The sequence below is a fragment of the Dipodomys spectabilis genome, unplaced genomic scaffold (assembly GCF_019054845.1).
Source record: "Dipodomys spectabilis isolate Male_0828 unplaced genomic scaffold, ASM1905484v1 ptg000069l, whole genome shotgun sequence".
Classification (NCBI taxonomy): Eukaryota; Metazoa; Chordata; class Mammalia; order Rodentia; family Heteromyidae; genus Dipodomys; species Dipodomys spectabilis.
Window position 1 is genome coordinate 2,019,421 of NW_024870746.1, and position 22,598 is coordinate 2,042,018.

The following is a 22,598-nucleotide window of genomic DNA, read 5'->3' on the forward strand; positions in this document are numbered from 1 at the left end:
AGCGCTAGCCTTGAGCACTCAGGCCCAGAGTTTAAGCCTTGTGACTGACCAAAAAAAAGAAAAAAAAAGTCTCACGGACTGCTGGGGCTGGCTTTGAACCATAATCCTCAGATCTCAGTTTCCTGAGTAGCTATGATTACCGGCATGAGCCACCAAGGCCTGTCTTTAGTAGGCTGCTTTTTTTTTTTTTTTTTTTTGTCGGTCGTGGGTCCTGGGCACTGTCCCTTAGCTCTTCAGCTCAAGGATAGTGTGCTACAACTTGAACCACGGTGCACTTCTGGTTTGCTGGTGGTTTATTAGAGATAAGAGTCTCATGGACTTTTCTGCCCGGGCTGGCTTTGAACCAAGATCCTTAGATCTCAGCCTCCTAAATAGCTAGGATGACAGGTGTGAGCCACTGGCACCGGCATCCAGCTTCAGTGAGCTTTTATGAGAGACAGTTTTGAAAACAGTGAAGCATCACCTTAGCTCCACTCCTAAAGACAAGAGTGGTCCCTGAGAGGGGCTCAGGAGCAGTGGGAGTCCATTGAGGGTGGGTGTCCACTGAGGGTTGGTATGGCATGGCAAGAGGGTCAAGTTCATGAAGTGAACCTGACCAGACTACAACAAACAGAGAGAAGTCAAATGACTTGGGTTTTACATTTTCTCTTACTTCTGACCTACAAAAAAGAACTTTATGGCCTTCAACTTGTGGCTGGCAGAAAATGCCTATTAAGTCACCTATCTGGAACAAAATCAGTGTATTGAAAGGAACTCTGGGAGCTCAGAGGAAGCCAGACGGTTCTGCCCAAAGAACAAGTTGGGTGAGAAATCAATGCATGGAATGTGGATATGACTATTCTGTTAGAGACTGTTCAGTCATGCTTAAAATAGGCCTAAGAAGTTACTAGGAAAAACTTTAACTTGTTTAAGCAAAAAGCTGTAAAATGTTAACCAAGCTCCATTTTTTCTGAGTGCTCAGTAAATATTTGTTGAATGAATAAGAAGCTCATTCAGAGGTGAGAGTAAGAGGTACTTAAACTAGTGCCTTGGTGACAGAAAACCACATCTTGACAGCTTACAGATAAAAAAAGATTAAGCGAAAAGAAAAAGGAAATACCTGGACAGAGAATTGTCTTCAATTCACTTCCATCTCAGAGAGGGAAAGAGTCCAAGTTTTGCAAGCATCCAGTAGGCTAAGATGTCCCTTGCAAAGACCAACCTCTACCTTTAAGAAGAACCTAATTATTGCAGCATGCTTAGAGCTCCCTGCTAGGGTTGGGTGGCCAGTGGGCTGGCTTAGCTTATGATACATGGTATACCACAGAAGCCATTTCAGTGACATTTAGTAGCTCAGAGGCACTAGCAGTCATTTGGGGAAGAGTCATAATTCGTTGTACACCCAACAATGTTGTGAATTTGTTTTGATTTTATTTTGAATCACAAAGAGGGAGAGGTGCCTAAATCCTTCCAAGGGCTTTAACACAGACCTTGCCAAACCACAAAATCCTTGTGTGGAGAGGGAAGCTAAGCAAATGTTAGGGGGAAAAAATGGAATTGGAGTTCACAGTTTGGGCTTAGGTGACCTATTTTATTATGCAGAGTAAAACAAATTAAGACAGGAAGTGATCTATTTAACTATTACTTGTATTCAGTGTTCAATATGAAAATACAAGGAACTGTGTTTTTTAAAGATCTATATAGACAGCATTGTTTTATTATGCGTCTTTTAGGACAGAAAGCACATGTGACTTAAGTCTGTCTCTTGTTTTAATACATCTGAATGTCTGGCCTTTGTGGTAGTAAAGGGAGTTGCAGGCCACTTTCCCCGGGTGATCTGGCGGAACTTCAGTCACAGTAAAGCCATTGTTCCCTACTTTCTACTGGAAACCTCTCCTCAAAGTTTGCCAGGATTCTTCCTTGGGAAAGAAATGCTGTCTCTCCTATTCCTCTATGGACTTTGAGACCAGCCTAACCTCAAACTACGTAGCCCCAAATGGTTTTGCATTGGTGATCTTCCTTCATTCGCTTTTCCCAAGTGCCACACTGATAAGCATGTGCTGCTATGCCTGGCATCTGTGGATTTTATTGTTTGTGTTGGCACTTTACTCAGTATTTCCTTTTCTCTTGTCCATTCTATCCTGGATAATGGATCCAAATGTTCCTGGGATATGGGATATGGAAAATGTACCATGCTGTAAGATCCTTAATCACTTACCTGATGGCAGCCACTAAAATTTCGGCACAGAGGGTAAGGAAATAATTGATGGCAAATGGCAGAGAGTACCTTGCAGACACAACCTTATTCTGTACTGGCACCTTATTCTGGTACACCTAATAGCTGCATGTGTCTCTAACAGGATTCACCAACCAGCCTCTGCTGAGTTGATGTTTCATAATTTTCTTTCTCCATAGATGGTACAGGTCAAAATTCTGCTTGCGACTAAATGCTTCTTCTCTAATTCATCTGTTTCTCCTCTCTTGGTCTGTTTGTCACTTTTCATTGAGGCGAGTCTTCTTTTTAATTTGGGTTATTGGCTCTCCTGGTGTTCTGCTCAGAGGTGCAGTTGAAGGCACAAGCAAAAGTCCTGTTCCCCATTGATGAGCTCATGCCCCACCCCCCACTATTCTCCTACCTTTGCCAGTTCTGTACCTGGTACTTGTTGGAAGAATTAAAGGGAATCTCTGCCACCTTGGGGTATTTCGCTCTCACTTCCTTCACAGAGCAGTAAGACTGTTCGATGAACTTGAGGAGCGCTGACTCGGAAGCATCCCCTGTCGTTGCCCTCTGCCAAAATGGGTTTATATAATAAGTCCCAGGGGTATCCCACCTGGGAATGGGGCTTACTGTGGTTTCAAGGAGAGGGGAAGGATAGAGAGGAAAGACGGTGAATGGTGGAGGGGGATCACTGAGTGCTAGGAGAGAAAAAGATGGGTCACTGGACACTGGTCTCTTTCCCCTTAGTCTCGACACCTTAGCTATGGGCAGGCTCTCCTGACGAAGTTTGAAGTCAGCCCGGTTGCAGAGGGCAGCGATTTGAGCCAAGATAATCCAGGAATCAGAGCCTTTGTCAAAATTGCTTCCTAGGGAGAGAGAAGGACATAACTGTGAGGAGAGGAGAGTTTGAAGCAGAGAATTAGTCACATCCTGTTTTGTGCCCAAATATCACGCTGAGGATATATTTATTTTCCTCTCTCTCTCTCTCTTTTTTCCACTCATCTCTCTAGCTTTTTTCATTAGGACTTTCCATTCTCTCAGTTCAATCATCACCTCCCCTCAGTCCTTCCACTAGTCACCAGACTGATGTTCACTGGTGTCAGCTTCATACACCTTCTTATCAAACCACAGGTGGGCCACTGTCATGCGGTTCTGGGTGAGGGTGCCTGTCTTGTCTGAACAGATGGTAGATGTGGAGCCCAGGGTCTCTACAGCCTCCAGATTCTTCACCAGGCAGTTCTTCCGTGCCATACGCTTGGCTGTCAGGGTCAAGGATACCTAAAGCCAGCAAGAAGGGAGAAAATGGACAGAGAGGGAGATTACTCCCATCACTTTGTGTTTGGATTGATCATTTTTGTTTCCATTTTGTTTCCACCTATTCTTTAGAAGTTCCATCTATGACCATGGTACAGAATATTGGGGAAGTAATTTTAGTATGTGATTTATGACAAGAGTTTCAGTTTGTTCCTTTATCAGGGTATCTTAAGGAGTGAACTTCTTACCCTCAGATCCTTCCTGCTTTACTACTTAACAGCCTCTTCCACATTTCACCCTCTTTCTTTCTAGGTTCAATCTTTCCAGGGATCACATAGGTGGCTAGTCAATTGTGGTATAAGATGCTATGTGTGCAGGAGCATTGTACTGATAGTTTAAATGATGGACAAGAACAAGGATGACATAGAGAAAGAGCATCACAGTATTGAAAGCACTTAAGAAATAATTTAAACAAGATTTTTAAAATCATAAATTCAACATAAGTTAGGTATGTGGCAAGGCTATTTTAAAAACTAACAAATAGGGCTGGGAGGGTGGCTCAGTGGTAGAGTGCTAGCTTTGCATGCATGAGGCCCAGGGTTCTATTCCTCAGCACCACATAAGCAGAAAAAGCTGGAAGTGGTGCTGTGGCTCAAGGGGTAGAGTGCTAGCCTTGAGCTGAAGAGCTGAGGACCAGTGCCGAGGCTCAGAGTTCAGGCCCCACAACCAACAAAAACAAAAAACAAACAAACAAAATTAACAAATAGGTTGTGGGTTATGTACATATAGAATTCTCTGATTGAGGGGCTGGGAAGGTGGCTCAGTGGTAGAGTGCTTGCCTTGCATGCATGAGGCCCTGGGTTCAATTCCTCAGCACCACATAAGAAAAAAGCTAGAAGTGATGCTGTGACTCAAGTGATAGAGTGCTAGCCTTGAGCTGAAGAGCTGAGGGATAGCGCCCAGGCCCAGAGTTCAGGCCCCACGACCGGACTCAAAAAAAAAAAAAAAAAAAGATAATACAAGTAAACAGCTGAATGAAATAGGAAAAATTATGTCAGGAATTCAATACATATGGAAAGCTTAAGCCGAGTGCCGGTGGCTCATGCTGAGATCTGAGGATCATGGTTCAAAGCCAGCCTGGGCAGGAAAAGTCCGTGAGACTCTTATCTTCAATAAACTACTCAGAAAACCGAAAGTGGAGCTGTGGTTCAAGTGGTAGAGCTCTTGCCTTGAGCTGAAGAGCTGAAGGGCAGCACTCAGGCCCATGACTGACAAAAAAAAAAAAAAGATGGAAAGCTTGAGAAAATTCAAATTGAAATTCTGGAAGTACAAAACAACCGAAATATAAAACTCAGTTGAAAACTTTGTTTATAGAATATTAGAGATTGGATGTAAAGTAGAAGAATTAAAATACTAAGAAAATATCTCTTAAGAATGATTTCTGGAAGGTGAAAGGTTAGCAGAAGTATCTTGCCTTCCTTTTTGCTTTAGGCCTGCTGGGTTTTGTTGAAATGGGCAAGTTCATGAAACCCGGGAAAGTGGTGCTGGTCCTGGCTGGATGCTACTCTGGACACAAAGCTGTCATCGTGAAGAACACTGATGATGGTACCTTAGATCACCCCTTCAGCCATGCTTTGGTGGCAGGAATTGATCGCTATCCCCGAAAAATGACAGTTAACATGGGCAAGAAGAAGTTTGCCAAGAGATCAAAGATCAAGTCTTTTGTGAAGGTTTATAACTACAATCACCTTATGCCCACAAGGTACTCTGTGAATATCCCCTTGGACAAACTGTGGTCAACTGTGGTCAAGGGTATCTTCAGAGACCCAGCTCTTAAATGCAAGGCCTGATGGGAGGCCAAAGTCAAGTTTGAGGAGAGATACAAGACCGGCAAGAGCAAGTGGTTTGTCCAGAAACTTCAGCTTTAGATTAAAAAGGGGGGGTGGGGGTGGGGTGTGGGGGAGAATGATCTCTGGGACATCATTAAAAGACAAAACCTATGAATGATGAGTATAGAAGAAGGAAAAGTACAAGCTAAAGGCATAGATAACCTAGTCAATAAAATATAGCAGACAGCACCCAAGAAAGGGACAGAGCCCAAGCCCAAGCCAAAGAAAGGGCTATCTGTGTACAGAAAGCATTCAGAACACTAAGCAGACAAGAAGAAAGAATATTGAAGGCTGCAAGAGAAAAGTGGCAAGTCACATATAAAGCTCATCAAAATAACAGCAGATTTCTCAACATAAACTCTAAAAGCATCTCTGAATGAAAATAACTATAGATTACTGTATCTAACAAAGCTATCCTTCATAACTGATGGGGAAATAAAGCCTTCTATAATAAACAAGAACCAAAGGAATTCATGACCAGTAAATCAGCATTGGAGAAAATATTTAAAGAAACTTACACCAATAAAAGGAAAATAAATATCAGAACAATATGGGAAATAATAATGCCCTTAGCTAAGTGGATAAGCAAATATGGAGTGTGTTGGATGGAGCAAAAAAAGCTGGGAGTATAACTCAAGAGCTAGAGCATCTATCTGCCTAGCAAGTGTGAGACCCTCAGTTCGAACCAGAATAATTTGAACTATAATGACCCTATACTTAAAAGACCCCAAATAGTTCACCAGAAATCAGATTTAGATCTGATCGACTATTTCAGCAAAGGAGCAGAAAACAAAGTCACCATATAAAAGTCAGTAGTTTATGTACAAAGATGGCATTAGGAATCTCAATGAAAGCTGTTGATCATAGGAGACTTGGGATGGGGAAAGGTAAAACAGTAGGACTATTCTTATTAAAATGTAATATATATACATATGAATAACATAGTGAAACCCCTTGGTACAATTAATACACACCAAAAAATGACAGGAAAGTAAAGTTGGCTCTGTTGGTGGCAGATATAGGTACTAACTGGAGGGAGGGAGGGAGTCTGGAGAGTGAAGAATGGGGATGAATGTGGTTGGACTAGTTTATTTGCATCTATGAAGACAGAACAATGAAGCCTTTTGAAATTGTTTTAGAAATGGGAAGAAAGGTAAGGGAGAGTGATAGAGGGGGTGAGTTTGCCCGTATGGAAATGTCACAAGGAACTACCTACCGCCTACTCCCATCCCATACAACTAATGTAAAAAACAAAAAACAGTCGGTTGATTTTCTATGTATCAACAACAGGCTGAGAATGAAATCAGGAAAACAGTTCCATTCATAATGAATTTCTGAATTAATAATTAAAATTTTTAATACCTAGGAATAAACTTAACTAAGGAGGTGAAAGACCTCCACAACAAAAACAATGAAGCCCTAAAAATATTGAAAAAGACACTAGAAGATGCCAAGCCCTCCCATGGTCATGGATTGGTGGAATTAATATTATAAAAATGACTGCTACTGAAATCAACCTACAGACTCAGTGCAGTTATCATCAAAATTCCAATGTTATTCTTCATAGAAACACAGTAATCAATCCTAAAAGAGTAATCCTGGAGCCAGGTGATATTCAGGAGGCTGAGATCTGAGGACTTTGGTTTGAAGTCAGACCAGGCAGGAAACTCTGTGATACTTTATATCCGGCTAACCACCAAAAACACAGCTGTGGCTCAAGTGTTAGAGCACTAGCCTTGAGCAAAAATTTAAGGGACAACACCCAGGCTATGACACACACACACACACACACACACACACACACACACACACACACACACACACACACACAGTAATACAAATTACAAAAAGAACAGTGTTGGGATTATCATAATGATGGACTTCAAATTATACTACAGAACCATAGTAATAAAAGCATGGTACTGGCACAAAAACACATTGACCAATGAACTAGACTAGAAGAGCTAGAAATAAACCTACACAACTACAGCCACCTTATTATTTATTTATTTACTTTTGTTGGTCCTGGGGCTTGAAGTTGGCCTGGGTGCTGTCCTGAGCTCTTCAGCTCAAGGCAAGCACTCTACTGCTTGAGCCACAGCACCACTTCTGGTTTTCTGGTGGCTAATTGGAGATAAGATTTTCACGGACTTTCCTGCCTGGGCTAGCTTTGAACCGCAATCTTCAGATCTCAGCCTCCTGAGTAGCTAGGATTACAGGTGTAAGCCACTGGCTCCCAGCTTCTGCCACCTTACTATTTGACAAAGGTGTTAAAAACATATGCTGGAGAGAAAAATCAGCCTCTTCAACAAATGGTACTGGGAAGACTGGATATCCATATGTAGAGGACTGAAACTAGACCGGCATCTCCCACATTAAACAAAAATAAATTCAAAATGAATTAAAGATATTAATGTAAGACCTGAAACTTTTAAACAACAGAAAATTGTAGGGGAAATACTTAAAGATACATGTCTAGGCAATTATTTTCTGAATAGGATCTCAATACCCAGAAATAACAGCAAGAATTCACAAATGGGATTATATCATAGTAAAAATCGATCCATATTGCCAGAATGAAAAGGCAACCTATAGAAGGGAGGAAACATTTGCAAGGTATTTATTGTATAAAGAAATCATACCCTGAATATACAAGAACTCAAAATTTGAACATCCAAAGAACAACCCAATTAATGAATAGGCAAATGAACTGAAGAGACAGTTCTCAGAACAAAGAAGTACAAATGGCTAGTACATGCACGGAGCAATGTTCAACATCATTAGCTGTCAAGGAAATTCAAAGCAAAATAGTGCTGAGATTTCATCTCACTGCTGGTGAGGTGAAGGGAAATAGGAGCTCTTATACACTGTCGGTGACAATGTAAGTGAGTACAACCACTATGAAAATCAGTATAGCAGTTTATCAGAAAGCTAAAAGTAAATGTATGGTGTAACCCTGCTCTACCATTCTTGGGCATATACCCTGAGGAATGTTAGTCAATGTAGAGAGATATCCACAGACCCATGCTTATGGCAACACTGTTAACAACATCCACTGTGTAGAAGCAGCCTTGGTAACCAAGAACCAATGAATGGAGTATGTATTCAGCCAAAAAAAGGATGAATTATATTGTTTGCAAGAAAATGGATAAAACTGGAGATCATCATATTGAGATAAGCAAAGCTCAAAAAACCAGTTATAGCGTGCTTTGACCCATATGCAGAATTTAGACCTAGAATGATAACAATGACAACAATAATAATAATGGGCCATGGGAATGCAAGAGAGACTGTTTATGGGTGAGAATTCATGAGAGTATGGAATAGGATAGAAGAGTGTGTGGATGGGAGCAGTGAACATACTTGATGTACATTATATATACATATATGAAGAAACCATAATGAAACCCATTAAATGTTATTTGGAAAATGGTGGAAAGGTGAGGAGTTAAGAGAGTACAAGGGAGGGGACAGATTTAATTGAAACACCTATACACATCTATGGAAACACTATAATGAAACCCTTATACAATTAATGTATGCTAATTTAAAATAAATGAAACGGTTAGATTGTAGGAAAAAGAGAAACTTATTTTGGTTCCTAAGTTGGTAAAACTAGGATGGAGAAACTGCTGCTCAATACAATTAAAGTTACCTGGGACAAACAGCAAGGAAATGGGCTAAGGCAACCATCCATGAATGTGTTTCCCATTACCAGAAAGTAAATCCTCTAACGTGGATTTTTATAGAGGATATTCAGTGTTGGCTCAAGTGTTGAATTTATGTAGCCTTTGACATTCTTTCCAGTAGGACTCCATAAGTCTAAATATTACTTTACAAGTAAGATAAATAATAGAGGCCTGGAGATATTAAGAGATTTGGCCAAATTCATAGCCAGTACAGGCAAGAATAGAACTCTTTTTCTATTTCCATTGGCACTTGCTTCCTCTCTCACTGGAGAAAAAGAGCAGACACCAGAAAACAGGTGGGGACAAGGTCCATGTAATATTGGGAGCTAAATTATTTCTGACACGCATGTCAGGCATGTGCTGCACTTGCAAGTTTCAACAACACAAAAGAATACTAGGGATTTCATTTCCCTGGGTTGTTTCCTTTCTGTCCCAAGGCCACCCTTGTCTACTTACAGTGACAGTGGCCAGAAGCCCCTCAGGCACATTAGCCACGATGATGCCAATTAGAAAAATGACTGCTTCCAGCCAGTTGTAGCCCAAGCAAAGTGAGAGAATGAAAAAAGTGACACCAAGGAAGGTGGCTACTCCTGTGATCAGCTGGATGAAGTGTTCAATCTCAAGAGCAATGGGAGTCTTTCCAGTCTTCAGGCCTGATGCCAGAGAAGCAATTCGGCCCATCACTGTGGCATCTCCTGTAGCAATCACAATGCCCCGGGCTATTCCTGTGGATAAAAGTATATTGTGATGCTGTGATAGTGAAATACATAGAAATACCATTACTGTCTCCTTTTCTTGATGAAACTCTTGAAACCCATATAGATAGAGTTGTAGGGAAAACTTTTGTCCAATAGTAGATCTTTAAAAGACCTTTGTAATTTCCTGAGTGATATGAGTGTCTGACACAGAGCTCCTAATCCCTTAGAAATCCACGGGTGAGAAGTACACGCACACACACACACACACACACACACACACACACACACACACACACACACACACACACCCCTATTTGGTGCCAGTACTGGGGTGGTGTACTCAGAACCTCATGCTTACATGGCTTTTTCCTTAAGGTTGAGGCTTTGCCACTTGAGCTATAGCTCCAAAAAGCTATATGCTTTTTGATGGTTAATTGTAGATAAGATTCTCACAGACTTTTTGGCCTAAGCTGGATGAACCACGATCCTCAGGTGTGTATATATGCCTATAGCCCTCCTGAGTAGCAAGGGGTATAGCCACCAGCTACAGCTGAATCTTTTGTTTTGATGAAGCAGTTCTTGGTGTGCTCTTGGATAGACACATTTAAGAGCTGGTTGCCAGGGGAAACCGCCCGTGTGATTAGAGGTTTGAGCTTTCAGCTCTACTGCCTGACCTCTGAGAAAGGGACAGACACTATTATAATCTATCTGGAAGGTCTCCCAAAGATTGATGTTTTGAAGTCTTGGTCCCCAGCTGTTAGTGCTATTGGGAGGTGGTAGAAACTTTAATAGAGAACATAGGTCATTAGGAGTGTGCCCTAGAAGGGTATATTAGGACCCCTCCTCTCCTCCCATCCTTTTCCCTTTCCTCCCCCCTTCCCTCTCCTCTCCTCTAGCCACCATGAAGTGAGCAGCTTTGCCCTAACATGGTACTCCTCACAATGATGCTCTGCCTTGTCACAGGCCCAAAGCAATGGGACAAAGTGACCATAGACTGAAACTTTGGAAACTGTGCACCAAAATAAATCCTTCCTCAGAATAAATTATTTATCTCTAGTATTTTGTCCCAAGGACAGAACACTAACGGACACAGGCGCCAGTGGCCAATGATATAATCCATCAAGTCTCTGTAAAAAAAATCCCCATAGACTAGATTTGGAAGCTTCTGGCTGGTGACCATGCAGAAGGGCCAGGAGGGACATGGAAGCGCCATACCCCTGCTCACTACCACACCCTATTCATGTCTTCCATCTGGCCATTTAGGTACCCTTTGCGATATCCTCTCTAATAAATAAGAAAATGCAGATCAGGTGTTTCTGTGAGTGTATGAGCTGTCCTAGCAAATGATCTGAGCCCAAGGGAAAGGTTCTAGGATCCACAGAGCCAGATTCCTCCCTGGTCGGTGAGAAGTATAGATGATGACCTACTACTTGGATTGGAGTCTGAGGTGGACACAGTCCTATGGGGCTGCTCCCTCATCTGATGGATGGCATCTCTGGGCAGACACTATCACTTTAGGGAACTGAATTACAGGACCTCTTGTTGATGGCTGCTGGAGAATTGGTTGTTAAAGAAAATCCTCATACATTGCACACAGAAGGGCTCTGTGTTCAATGTGAAAGGCAGATAGATAGAATTGTTTTTTCATTTTTTTGTAAGACGGTGAACCCAATGTTGCAAGTCTGAACTAGGAAGGCCTGTTTTAGTCAGAGAGAGAGGAGAGAGAGAGAGAGAGAGAGAGAGAGAGAGAGAGAGAGAGAGCTGTCCATGGTCCAAAACCAAAGTAGAACTACTACAAGGCTCTCTGAGAAGACATTGCACTGTATGTTCTTATTTAGTTAATAAACATGAACATATTTAGTTAATAAATAAATAAGGGTCTACAAGTTGGAAAAATCTCTGAAGATATCTCACAATGCTTCAGAAACATCCAATTTTATTGTCTAGTTGCCTTCACTGTCAAAAAGACCCTTAACTAGAATATGTTTAGCCTCCTGTGTATTTCTTATTTTGTTAAACAGAATAGGAATAGTTTTGGGGATATGAATAGTTTTCAGAGCCACAGGAATGGTAGTTACTCTCACAGGGAAGCCCTTTGTGCCCACATCTTGTTTTCTTCCAGTGCATCCTCAGCTGGGAGAAAGTTGTGCCCCGTCCTGGGACATTTGACACTATCTGGGGACATTGTGATTGTCCCAATTAGGATGGGAGGGGTCTGCTACTGGTAGCTAATGGGTAGAAACCAGAAATGCTGTTAAATAGCCTTCACTATATAGGACAGCCGTCCTCTTTTTCTCCTACAACAGAGATTTTTCTAAGTCCAAAGGTCAGTCGGTAGTTAGTTGAGAAGCCCTGCCTAACCTGAGCCCCCTCCCTGCTTTGCTGGCAAGAGCCAGTCTGACCTCTGCTGGGTAGCTAAGGCCATGACAGCTGGGCTCCCATGCTTCTAGAGCCCCTTCTCATCAGCAGCACTGCGCCTAGAGTCAGAAGGGCAAATTACTTGGATATGATTTTGCCTTGATGCAAGTGTGTTTCACCAATCTGATGCTTGAAATGAGTGGATGAGGCCTTTTGTTTAAAATAATTCTTCTGCGTTATCATAATGATGGAAATTCCTACCATTGAAGTTGTAAGAATCATTCAGGAAAGGATCATATGGAAGTACTATGTTAGAAGCAGAATGACTCAGAGCTGGAAATTCAAGTTTCCAAACTGCTAGTTCTTTTTCCCTGGGGAAAATTAATTACCCTGATTTTAAATATGGCTTCCTCATATTTAAAATGGGATGAGAGCACCAACATGCTGTGAGGGTGAATGTTTTCATTTTACAAGAGCTAACAGAGTTAGGCACATAGGAAGCACTAAAAGCCCATTCTTTCATTCAGATGAACTGAGGGGTCTCCAGAAGGACAAATAAAATAATCCTACATGTGACTTGGTAGGGCTAACACTAGTCTAGCAGGTCCCAGAAGCATCACAGCACAGAGCATCTCGGGGGGGGGGGGGGGGCGGTACGAGGGAGATGGGTCTCTATTTCCAAGGTCACCTTTAGCAATTTGCATTTGAAGATGAAGTTCTATTTATTTTGTGTTTATCTATATGGAGGGGATGTTCTGGAAAGGTTCCTAACCCTGCAGATGACCTTTAGACTGTTGACAGAAACATCTTGTTTTTGCATCTCAGGAAGATACTAAAGTAATTGAGAAATGCTAAAGGCTTCGCTTTTTTTTTTTATGGAGTGGGTGTAACAGCTACTGTGCCACCTGTGTGCATTCTATATCATGTTTAGCTTAGTTTTTCCTTTTCATTCCATCTGTTAGGAGTTCCCCATGGTTGGACAGATGAGATTCAATAACGAATCCCAGTGTGCAGGGAGGTGGGGAAGATTGAGAAGCCAAGCATCCTAATCTCAGGCCAGACTGACTTCATACGCCTTCCGTATATTTTCAAAGAAATAACTTAGGCTCCCTAGAAGAAAAGGGACCTGAAGAGAAGCATTGTATCAGATCCATCAAGGTCCGGGTGATGAAAGGAGGCACGGGTGAAGGTGACACTTGTCTACTTGTTTGTAAACTAGTCTAAGCAAATTTACTAGTGGACGTGAAGGGGCGGGGGCATGGCTGAAAGTGGTAGGTCGCCGGCCTTGAAAGCATGACATCTTGAGTTCAATCCCCAGGGCTGCAAAAACAAACAAAAACAATAACAAACAAACAAACAGCAACAACTAAAAGCAGTCAAGAGCTCCTCCAGTCCAGCTCAACCCTCTTAACTACACTTTGAGTTCTTCTAGTCTTCTATTAAATCCTGCTCTACCCAGAAAGACTTTTGTTTCCCAGATAGAGGGCCACTACCTACTCCTTCCCAGCCCTTTTATCTGCAGCATGTGCTTAGCCTGCTTCAGCTGGGTGCTGGTGGTTCATGCATGTAATCCTTGCTACTCAGGAGGCTGAGATTTGAGGATTGTGGTTCAAAGCTCAGGCAGAAAACCAGAAGTGGTGCTGTGGCTGAAGTGGTAGAACACTTGCCTTTAGCTGAAGAGCTGAGGGACAGTGCCCAGGCCCCAGAGTTCAAGCCCCATGATTGACAAAAACAAAAACAAAACCTGCTTCAGAAGAACACATCTGAGCAAACTTCTTATCTCAACGTGGTAGCAGACATTTAGTGTTTGGGGAGAAATCTTGCTAACTCGCTTTTTCTTTTTCTGTCAAATCAAGTATTTTTTGTTTTTTATTAAGTATTTTATTTTCAGATTGAATCTTCCTTATAGTCTATTCAGCCCATGTAACTCTTGGAGGTATTTTCAAATTAAATAACTTAGTTTCAAGGAAGACTATTAGCAATCTTTTAGGGCCTTGGGAAGACTCTGGAGACAGGCATGTATGAGAATCTCAGATCCTCCTCCTTTCTTTGACTTGTGTTAATGGATATGGGGAGCATGCAATTTCCTTGAATTTTACTCTTTCATGTGTGAAAAAAGATAATATGTACCTGCTGTGCAACATTGTGAGCATCAGAAAACATTTCTAGCATTTGACATAGTACATCCAAGAAGATGTCTATTTGTAGATACAAAACAAAAAAGGAGCTATTTGTAGATACTAAAACATTTATTATTAAACATGAATAATGGTTTTCAAGTGTATTCCTTAAGTTTTCATGACTCCTTAAAGGGAGAGGGCAAAGGAGAGAATGCCATGATGATTTTTTTTTTTTTGGGTCCGGTCGTGGGGCCTGAACTCTGGGCCTGAGCGCTATCCCTCAGCTCTTTAGCTCAAGGTTAGCACTCTACCACTTAAGCTACAGCGTAACTTCTGGCTTTTTTTCTTTTTGCTTATGTGGTACTGAGGAATCGAACCCAGGGCCTCATGTATGCAAGGCAAGCGCTCTACCACTGAGCCACCTTCCCAGCCCCGCCATGATGATTTTTGAATCCTTTGTTACCATAGGTCAGAACTGCCTTCCTGATTTAAGAATACTGTATATTCTAAAAGCAAAGCCCAAGTTGGATGGTCAAAGTCTGGGTGGACCTTTGATAACTCAAATTTCTAAACCCAATATCCTTTCTTACAGAAACAGAAGTTGAGACTTACCTTAGAGAAGAATGACCCAATTAGGGATAAATTATTTTCTTCTTTTCTGAGTCACTTTTCAGCACACAGCAAACTCACAGTCCATTTACTAGCTGCAATAATAGCTGACAGTGATAGACCACTTGCAGTGTATCTTGTGCTAAACCTCTTATATACATCTGGTTTAATCCCCAAAAATCTATGAGCAAAAAATCTTTGTGCAAATATAGGTGTGGCCTGCATCTCGCAACAAGGGTCATAGTGCCCATGAATGATTGAAAGCTAGAATTCCAGTTCTTACTTTGGAAGACAGAGGGTCCGAAAACATTTTTTTGTTTCCATGTTTGCTTTTGAATCTATGCCACCTATGATAGAATATTCACCTTCCACACAGTTGGTGGAGAAGAAGCAGATGTTTTTGGTCTCTAGCGGGTTCTCATGAGTGAAATCAGCAGAGCGACTCTGGGGCTCGGACTCCCCAGTCAAGGATGAATTGTCCACCTGAGAAGGAAAGGAAGGAGACCACGAGGAAAAAGGCAGATTAACTTATAAAGAAAACATGCATATCATTATCATCATATCCTATCATATCCTACCATCATCCTCATCATCCTCATCTATATTTCAGAAACAATGTATGCATCTTGACTCCAACTTCAAATTCATACTCATCACTTCTTAAGGTTTTGAGTAATAAGATCCTATTTTCTCTAGATAAGTCCATTTCTTTTTTTTTTTTTTTTTTTTCGGTTGTGGGGCTTGAACTCTGGGCCTGGGCGCTGTCCCTCAGCTCTTCAGCTCAAGGCGAGCGCTCTACCACTTGAGCTACAGCGCCACTTCCGGTTTTCTGGTGGTTTATTGGAGATAGAAGTCTCACGGTCTCTCCTCCCCGGGCTGGCTTTGAACCGCGATCCTCAGATCTCAGCCTCCTGAGTTAGCTAGGATTACAGGCGTGAGCCACCAGCGCCGATAAGTCCATTTCTAATACCACACCTTAAGACCATGCTTGAGCCCATCAGTGGATTTTTCTCCTTACCTTACACCCTTGTGCTAAGATAAGCCGGAGGTCAGCAGGGATTTGGTCTCCACCCTTCACGTCCACTATGTCTCCCACTACCACATCTCTTACATGGATTTGCATCTGTTCTCCTCCTCGAACTACCATAGCTTGCTGTAGGAAAACAGTGCAGAGTTGTTTCTAAAGCTTTCTCGTCTCCCATTCTGCTCCTGCCTTCCTATACCTGGCTTCTTCCTTGGGACTCCTATTTAAGCTGTGTCACCCACAATGAGAGTCTTAAAGGGGGTGTTTGGTGGACTATGCATTCCTACCTTGATCATCTTGCCTATCCTTTGCAATGTGACTGGTGGTCTTCTAAGCAAGGGGTGGGTGGGGTCAACATCTCTACTCCTAAAACTAGACTTGGCCATGTGATTTGCTTTGGTTCCTAAGGACATTAGTGAATGTGATGTAGACTTACAAAGCATTTTCATTTGGGGCTTGTCCTGTGGTTGCTAAGAACTCCTTAGCACTCCTATGTACGAGGCTGAGCTAATCTCTTTAGAAGAGAGACCAGAGGAGCAAGGACCCAGCTGTCCCAGTCATCTCAGCTGAGACCCTCGACAAGAGCATGAGATCACCTTAGCTCATCAAGCATGCTCTGGTCTGAGCATGGTCTGAGCACCAGCTCAGCCATAGACTTGAGACAAAGAATATGTTGTTCCACGTCAGTGAATGTTGAGATGGTTTGGGAAAGGGGTACGGGGCTGAGGGAGAGTGAGGAAGGGAGCGAGTCTGATTGAGGCATTCTGTGTGCATAGATGGACAGTGAAATGCAAAAAACAAAAAGAAACACACAAATAAATAAACTTGGAATTGCCTGTCAGCAAAATGTCACTAGAAATCTCCAAGCTTCTACTTTAGAATGACCAAAATACTACCTTGCTAAAACTCTAACCCAAGGGAAAAAATTACATTGATTCTAAAAGGAAAAGACAATCCAAGGCTCAAATGCTAGAACATGATAATGCTCTTGAGAAATTGTGGAAGCTGTCATTTTACAAGTTTCCACACCTGTGCTCAGGAAGCACTATCTACTAGCACATTGTTTCTATGTACCTTTAAGGTTTTTTATTTGAAAATAATCGCAACATTTCACAAAAGTTGTAATAATGGAAATAGAATAAGGAACACCTATATAACCTTTGTCTAATCACCTATAAAAATTTTACCTTGTTTGTTTTGTCCTTTGTTTTGCATGTATGTAGGAGGAGGTATGGGTATATTTTTATTCTTCCTGATCTGTTTAAAGTTACATACATTACAATCATTGACCTTAAGTGTTTCAGTGTGCATTTCCCAAGAATCAGGACATTCTCTTCTGTAACCACAATACACAGATCAATTTTAGTAAGTTTCTCATGGACACAATACTTAAATTTACCTTTTTGTTTTTGTTGGTCACAGGGCTTGAACTCTGGTCCTGGGCGCTCTCTCTGAGTTCTTCACCTCAAGGTGAGTGCTCTACCACTTGAACCACAGCCCACTTCCCGTTTTCTGGTGGTTAATTGGAGATAAGAGTCTCACGGACTTTCCTGCCTGGGCTGGCTTTTAAAATTTATCTTTGTTGGGCTGGGAAGGTGGCTCAGTGGTAGAGCACTTGCCTTGCATGCATGAGGCCCTGGGTTCGATTCCTCAGCACTACGTAAGCAAAAAGCAAAAAGCCAGAGGTGGCACTTTGGCTCAAGTGGCAGAGCGCTAGCCTTGAGCTGAAGAGCTGAGGGACAGCGTCCAGGCCCAGAGTTCAGGCTCCACGACCGGACCCCCCAAAAAAATAAATTTATCTTCTATAATCTAGTTTTGTTAATTGACTCTAAAATATCTTTTGACACATATTTTCTCCTTCAGCATGAATCAGATCTTGGGCTAAGCACTATTTCTTTAGCATGCTAAAATGAAAATTTCCCACAGATGTTTATCATTTTTAATGTCATTGGAAGAGTCCGGCCTTGGATTATTCTTGGAATATTGTCATTTGGGTTGTAAATCATGTTTCCTCATTAAATTCTGGTTGTGTCTTCTAGACTAGCTACTTTTGGGTGACATTATGTCTTTCTCAGGAAAATTTTTCCTGGTACTTTCAAGGCCAAACATAGTACCTGCCCTCCCTCCCCCCCGCCCCGCCCCTCATCAACAACCTCACTCAACTCGCTCATTGTAAACTATAATTCTTCAAGACCCCCAATAACTATTCGCATTCTATGCTTCCACTCACTAGATCCTCCCATATCAGTCCTACCTGTGGCAACATGTCCTTAAAGGACTCCATAATCTTGGAGCTTTTGGCCTCCTGATAATAGGAGAAGCAGCCAGTGATGATGACCACGGCAGTTAGTACGATGCCCAGGTACAGCTAGGGATGGGGAAAGGAAGGCTCATCAGGAAGGTATTTTTCTCCTCTTTGTCCTTAGAAAATGAGCTCGAAAAGAAAACAGTAAGGTAGAAGAAACTATGGGACTGAGTTGGAGGGCAGAGAAAAATCTGAAAGAGGGCTGGCACACTTGTTTCCTTGTGAATGAACCCTTAAAAATTCCTGGTCCAAGAAGGTCTGACTCTTTCTCTTCAGAATAGCCTATTCATAGATTGGAGGCAGATAAGAAGGGGGCAAGAGGAGGGGAAATAAAGACAGGAAGTTCTGGAGAAGGGAAAGGGTTTTGATGGTCACTTGGGAAGATCATCAAGGGAGAGGACATCTCTGGGATTAATCACACCCTCTCAGAGATTTCTAGATAGAAGACTAAAGGTACCAAGATGGATTAATGACTTCCTTAGAAAGTGCAGAACTAGGGCTGGGAAGGTGGCTCAGTGGTAGAGCGCTTGCCTTGCATGCTCGAGGCCCTGGGTTTGACTCCTCAGCACCACATAAGCAAAAAGAAAAAAGCCGGAAGTGGCACTGTGGCTCAAGTGGTAGAGCGCTAGCCTTGAGCTGAAGAGCTGAGGGACAGCACCCAGGCCCAGAGTTCAGGCCCCATGACCGGACCCAAAAAAAAAAAAAAAAAGGAAGTGCAGAACTAAGGGATTTTGGCTCAGCCACTGAGCAGAAGAGTTTCAGGGTCTGAGCAGAGACTGGAACGGCCAATATTAGCTAAACAGACTCACATTATCTCTGGTCTGTTCATCCTTAAAATGGTACTGGACTATATAGGCCAAGAAGCAGAGAATGGCGCCAGTCCACAGCAGGAGAGAGAAGCCACCAAACAGTTGTTTTAAGAATTTGAACCACTCTGGAGTGCTGGGGGGTGGGGTCAGTGTATTGGGTCCGTCTCGAAGGAGGATTTCTCTTGCCTTTTCTGGGCTATGGCCCTGTAGAGAGAAGAAATAGGGGTGGATGGAAAATAGCTGTGGGGGAAAAAAAGATAATTACAGAAAAGAGCATCCTGCCATTTAGAGCCTCAGGATAGTGCCGACTAACGTCGCCTTTAGAACATTAATCTGGAAGTTCTTCCTAGATAAGATAGATTTTAAATACTTTCATTATAGAAGGCTCTCATTTAGTAGTCTGTTAAGAAGAGCTTATTATTGTTTATGGATCAATATATGATCTATTTATTGTATCCATATAATATCATTGTTTATGTCTATTTTTGTGGCCAAGATTGTACTAGTGCTGAGAATACCAACATGAAACGAGGGTAATGCCTGTCTTTAATTGGGGGAGTGAGACAAATGTAGAGACATAATATGTGCAAGACCAATGATCTGTAATATGTAATGTTACATATTAAAGTGACATCTATACTTTGTCCCTCAAACTTGGAAAACAAAAAATCAAGTAAACAAACAAATGCCTAAAGGCAGGAATGCATAACTATGCATTGTAGTCTTGTATACAAGTTTATATGTTTTCCCTTCTAAATAGGCATGATAATAGACTCTACCAATCTCCTTCAGTCATTTCCCAACCAACCCCCGGGGCAGGGGAACTCCCAAGGGATCCAAAAGACTCTGGTGGGGGAGCCCATAGGTCAAGGGCTATTCATAATTATAAGTCATTGTCCTTTTCTCTTTCATTCTCAAGAATATACAGTTGGTCAGGTGTGGTTGTATTCCAACATATAATCTCATACTCAGAAGGCAGAGACAAGAGGATTTCAAGTTCCAGAAGAATCTGGGCTACAGAGCAAGATCTAGGCTATACAAAACAACAACAAAATCAACTCAACCAAACAGAAAAACCTGAGTGTATGGAAGATACTATGATTTGAATCTTAAATGTCCCCACAAAGCCGCATACTAAAGGCTTGGTTCTCAGGTGGGGTCCTGTCAGGAGGCGGCAGGGGGCAGCATTAGGAAGTAGGGCCTAGTTAAAGGAGTAGGTCATTTGAAGGGGGCAGTCTTGCAGGGTATATTGGGACCTTGTTTCCTTGTTCTCTCTGCCTCTCATCTGCCAGGAAATGAGCTGCTCTGCCCTACCACATGCTCTGTTAGGATGCTCTGCCTCAACACAGGCCCATTAACAACAGAGCCAGTGACCATGGACTGAAACCTCTGAAACTGTGAACCCAAGGAAATCCTTTCTCCTTCAACAGAGCCAGTGACCATGGACTGGAACCTCTGAAATTGTGAACCCAAGGAAATCCTTTCTCCTTCAACAGAGCCAGTGACCATGGACTGAAACCTCTGAAATTGTGAACTAAAGGAAATCCTTTCTCCTTTGATACTATTACCACAGTGCTATTTGCACAGTGACAGAAAGCTACCACACAGGATTTTCTAGAGGTTGCATATCAGTAAATATAATAGAGAAAAGATATGAGACTCTTAAGTGTCTTCCTTTAAAAAAAAGCAACCACTAGACATTAAAGACCTTTGCAAAAACATGACACTTTTTGTTCTAAATATATATTTTGCAAAACATATTTAAATCTTTTTTTGGAGGGGGGGTCAGTGCTGGGGATTGAATTCAGGGTCTTACACTTGTGCTTTACTGCTTTAATTTTTCATTGGTTTTTCAGATAGAGTCTTATATTTTGCCTGGGCAGCCTTAGAATTAAGATCCTCCTATTTCCACCTTCTGAGTAGCTAGGATTACAGGCATGCACTGTTATTCCCAGCCTCCTTCCCCAAATAATAGTGATACTTATTTGTAAGAAATTTACCACTTGTTTTTTTATTCACTTTTTTATTCACATTTTACAACCCTGGGGGTTCAACATAGGACCTTGCAGATACTCTTAAGAGTAGGAACTGGGGATGAAGCTCAGTGGTAGAACATGATTAAGACCTCAAGTCAGATCTTAGCATGTATGACAAGTATGTATGATTGTAATTGTTTGTTTACTGTAGTGCTGAGAATTAAACCCAGGACTTCTTGAATTATGCCCTTAGCTCTCTTGTTTTATTTATTTATGTTTATTTTTGCTGGTCCTGGAGCTTGAACTCGGGACCTGAGCACTGTCCTTGAGCCTCTCTGTGCTCAAGGCTATCACTCTACCACTTGAGTCACAGTGTCACTTCCGGCTTTTTCTGTTTATGTGGTACTGAGGAATCGAACCCAGGATTTCATGCATGCTAGGCAAGGACTCTACCACTGAGCCACATTCCTAGCCCACTCGTTATTTTTAAATGGGTTAGGAACCATTTTTTAAATTCCTGAATTTTAATTTTTAATATGGTATCTGCAGATAAACTGTAGCACAAAGGAAAAAAATGTCAGGGTGTTTGGATAAATGATGAGTGTAAGAGGACTTGGGATAAAACATTTGAGAGAAACAGCTCTAAACTTTTCTTACTGCATTATATAATCCTAAACTCTCTTCAGCGTAGTTATCATTCTCATGTCCTGTGGACCTAGGCTAGGCCAGGTTCAAATCCAGTGAAGCTAGGGGACTTGATTTCTCACCTTGTTTGTCGCAGGCCAAGTCAGAGCTGGAGACCTTCTACCTCCTTTCCCTACTCACCTGAGTCAGGTCCACAGAGTACTTGGCGCTCAGCTCTTCCAAGGTTAGTCTGTGGTCATCCTGAGGGGACAGTAGAGTCACTGATAGGGAAGTGGTGACCACAGGTCATTTGTGGGGTAGGGGGATACAAGACAGAAGAGGACATCTAGGGTCTGCGTGATTTGTTCTCAAGGTAAGATGCTAAAAGGCTGTCAAGGTTAAGGGGAGCGCTTTGGGGGGCCATTTGTTTGGGGTGTTTTTTTTTTTTTTACCATGTCCACTTCTTTCTTTAGTTCTTCTATATCTTTCTTTTTTATTGCACTCTTATTACTTCGAAGCCCCCATGAATATCTTGGGCTTGGACTCCATCCATGAGAAGAAGCCATTATTCGTGAATTAGCCATTGTTCGTGAATTAGCCATTGTTCGTGAATTAGCCATTGTTCGTGAAGAAGCCATTGTTCGTGAAGAAGCCATTGTTCGTTTGTTTCCCCTAAGCCCTGTGATGATCCTTAGATTGAACTGACCCAGCTCCACTGGTGGGAAGAAAGCAGAGAGTGAGGGAGTAAGGAATGAGAGAGGATGGAGAGAAAAGAGTGTCTGGGGGCAGAAGGAGGCGTGAGGGAGGAGGAGGGCAGTGTGTTAGGGAGAGCTAGTGCCCAGCAGAAGAAAGAAAAAAGGTGGTGTGAAGGAGTCAGCCCGGGGGTGAGAAAGGTCTGAGGCAAGAAGATGGAGGGAGCTGGTCAGCCTGAGAAGAGCCCACTGAGCTTGGGAGGTAGGTAGGAGGTAGAGTGCAGAGTGGTGGTGGGGTGATGGTGGGGGAGGCGAGGAAAACCAGGTACCTTAGAGATGAAGATGCACAGCTGC

The 22,598-nt window shown here is 42.2% G+C and overlaps 2 protein-coding genes across 2 annotated transcripts in view; one reads left to right on the top strand and one right to left on the bottom strand.

Moving 5' to 3' along the window:
- Nucleotides 1–22,136, bottom strand: part of Atp1a4 (ATPase Na+/K+ transporting subunit alpha 4) — a 39,557-nt gene extending 17,421 nt beyond the window's left edge. The window contains exons 1-10 of the mRNA XM_042681459.1: nucleotides 22,005–22,136; nucleotides 21,754–21,813; nucleotides 18,953–19,156; nucleotides 18,093–18,206; nucleotides 15,833–15,967; nucleotides 15,180–15,297; nucleotides 9,486–9,754; nucleotides 3,277–3,475; nucleotides 2,954–3,063; nucleotides 2,633–2,767 (exon numbers count right to left, since the gene is read on the bottom strand). Of these exons, the coding sequence (XP_042537393.1) occupies nucleotides 2,633–2,767; nucleotides 2,954–3,063; nucleotides 3,277–3,475; nucleotides 9,486–9,754; nucleotides 15,180–15,297; nucleotides 15,833–15,967; nucleotides 18,093–18,206; nucleotides 18,953–19,156; nucleotides 21,754–21,813; nucleotides 22,005–22,136 (1,476 nt within the window). The remainder of the gene's footprint in view (nucleotides 1–2,632; nucleotides 2,768–2,953; nucleotides 3,064–3,276; nucleotides 3,476–9,485; nucleotides 9,755–15,179; nucleotides 15,298–15,832; nucleotides 15,968–18,092; nucleotides 18,207–18,952; nucleotides 19,157–21,753; nucleotides 21,814–22,004) is intronic.
- On the top strand, nucleotides 4,917–5,301 carry LOC122109694 (60S ribosomal protein L27-like). Its single transcript, XM_042682256.1, has one exon. It carries the CDS (start codon nucleotides 4,963–4,965, stop codon nucleotides 5,299–5,301), a length of 339 nt encoding a protein of 112 aa, XP_042538190.1. The 5' UTR covers nucleotides 4,917–4,962.
- Nucleotides 22,137–22,598: the final 462 nt, after the last annotated feature.

Bases quoted from the DNA above. Each gene is read 5' to 3' on its own strand.
- LOC122109694 (XM_042682256.1), top strand. From the start codon at position 4,963: ATGGGCAAGTTCATGAAACCCGGGAAAGTGGTGCTGGTCCTGGCTGGA.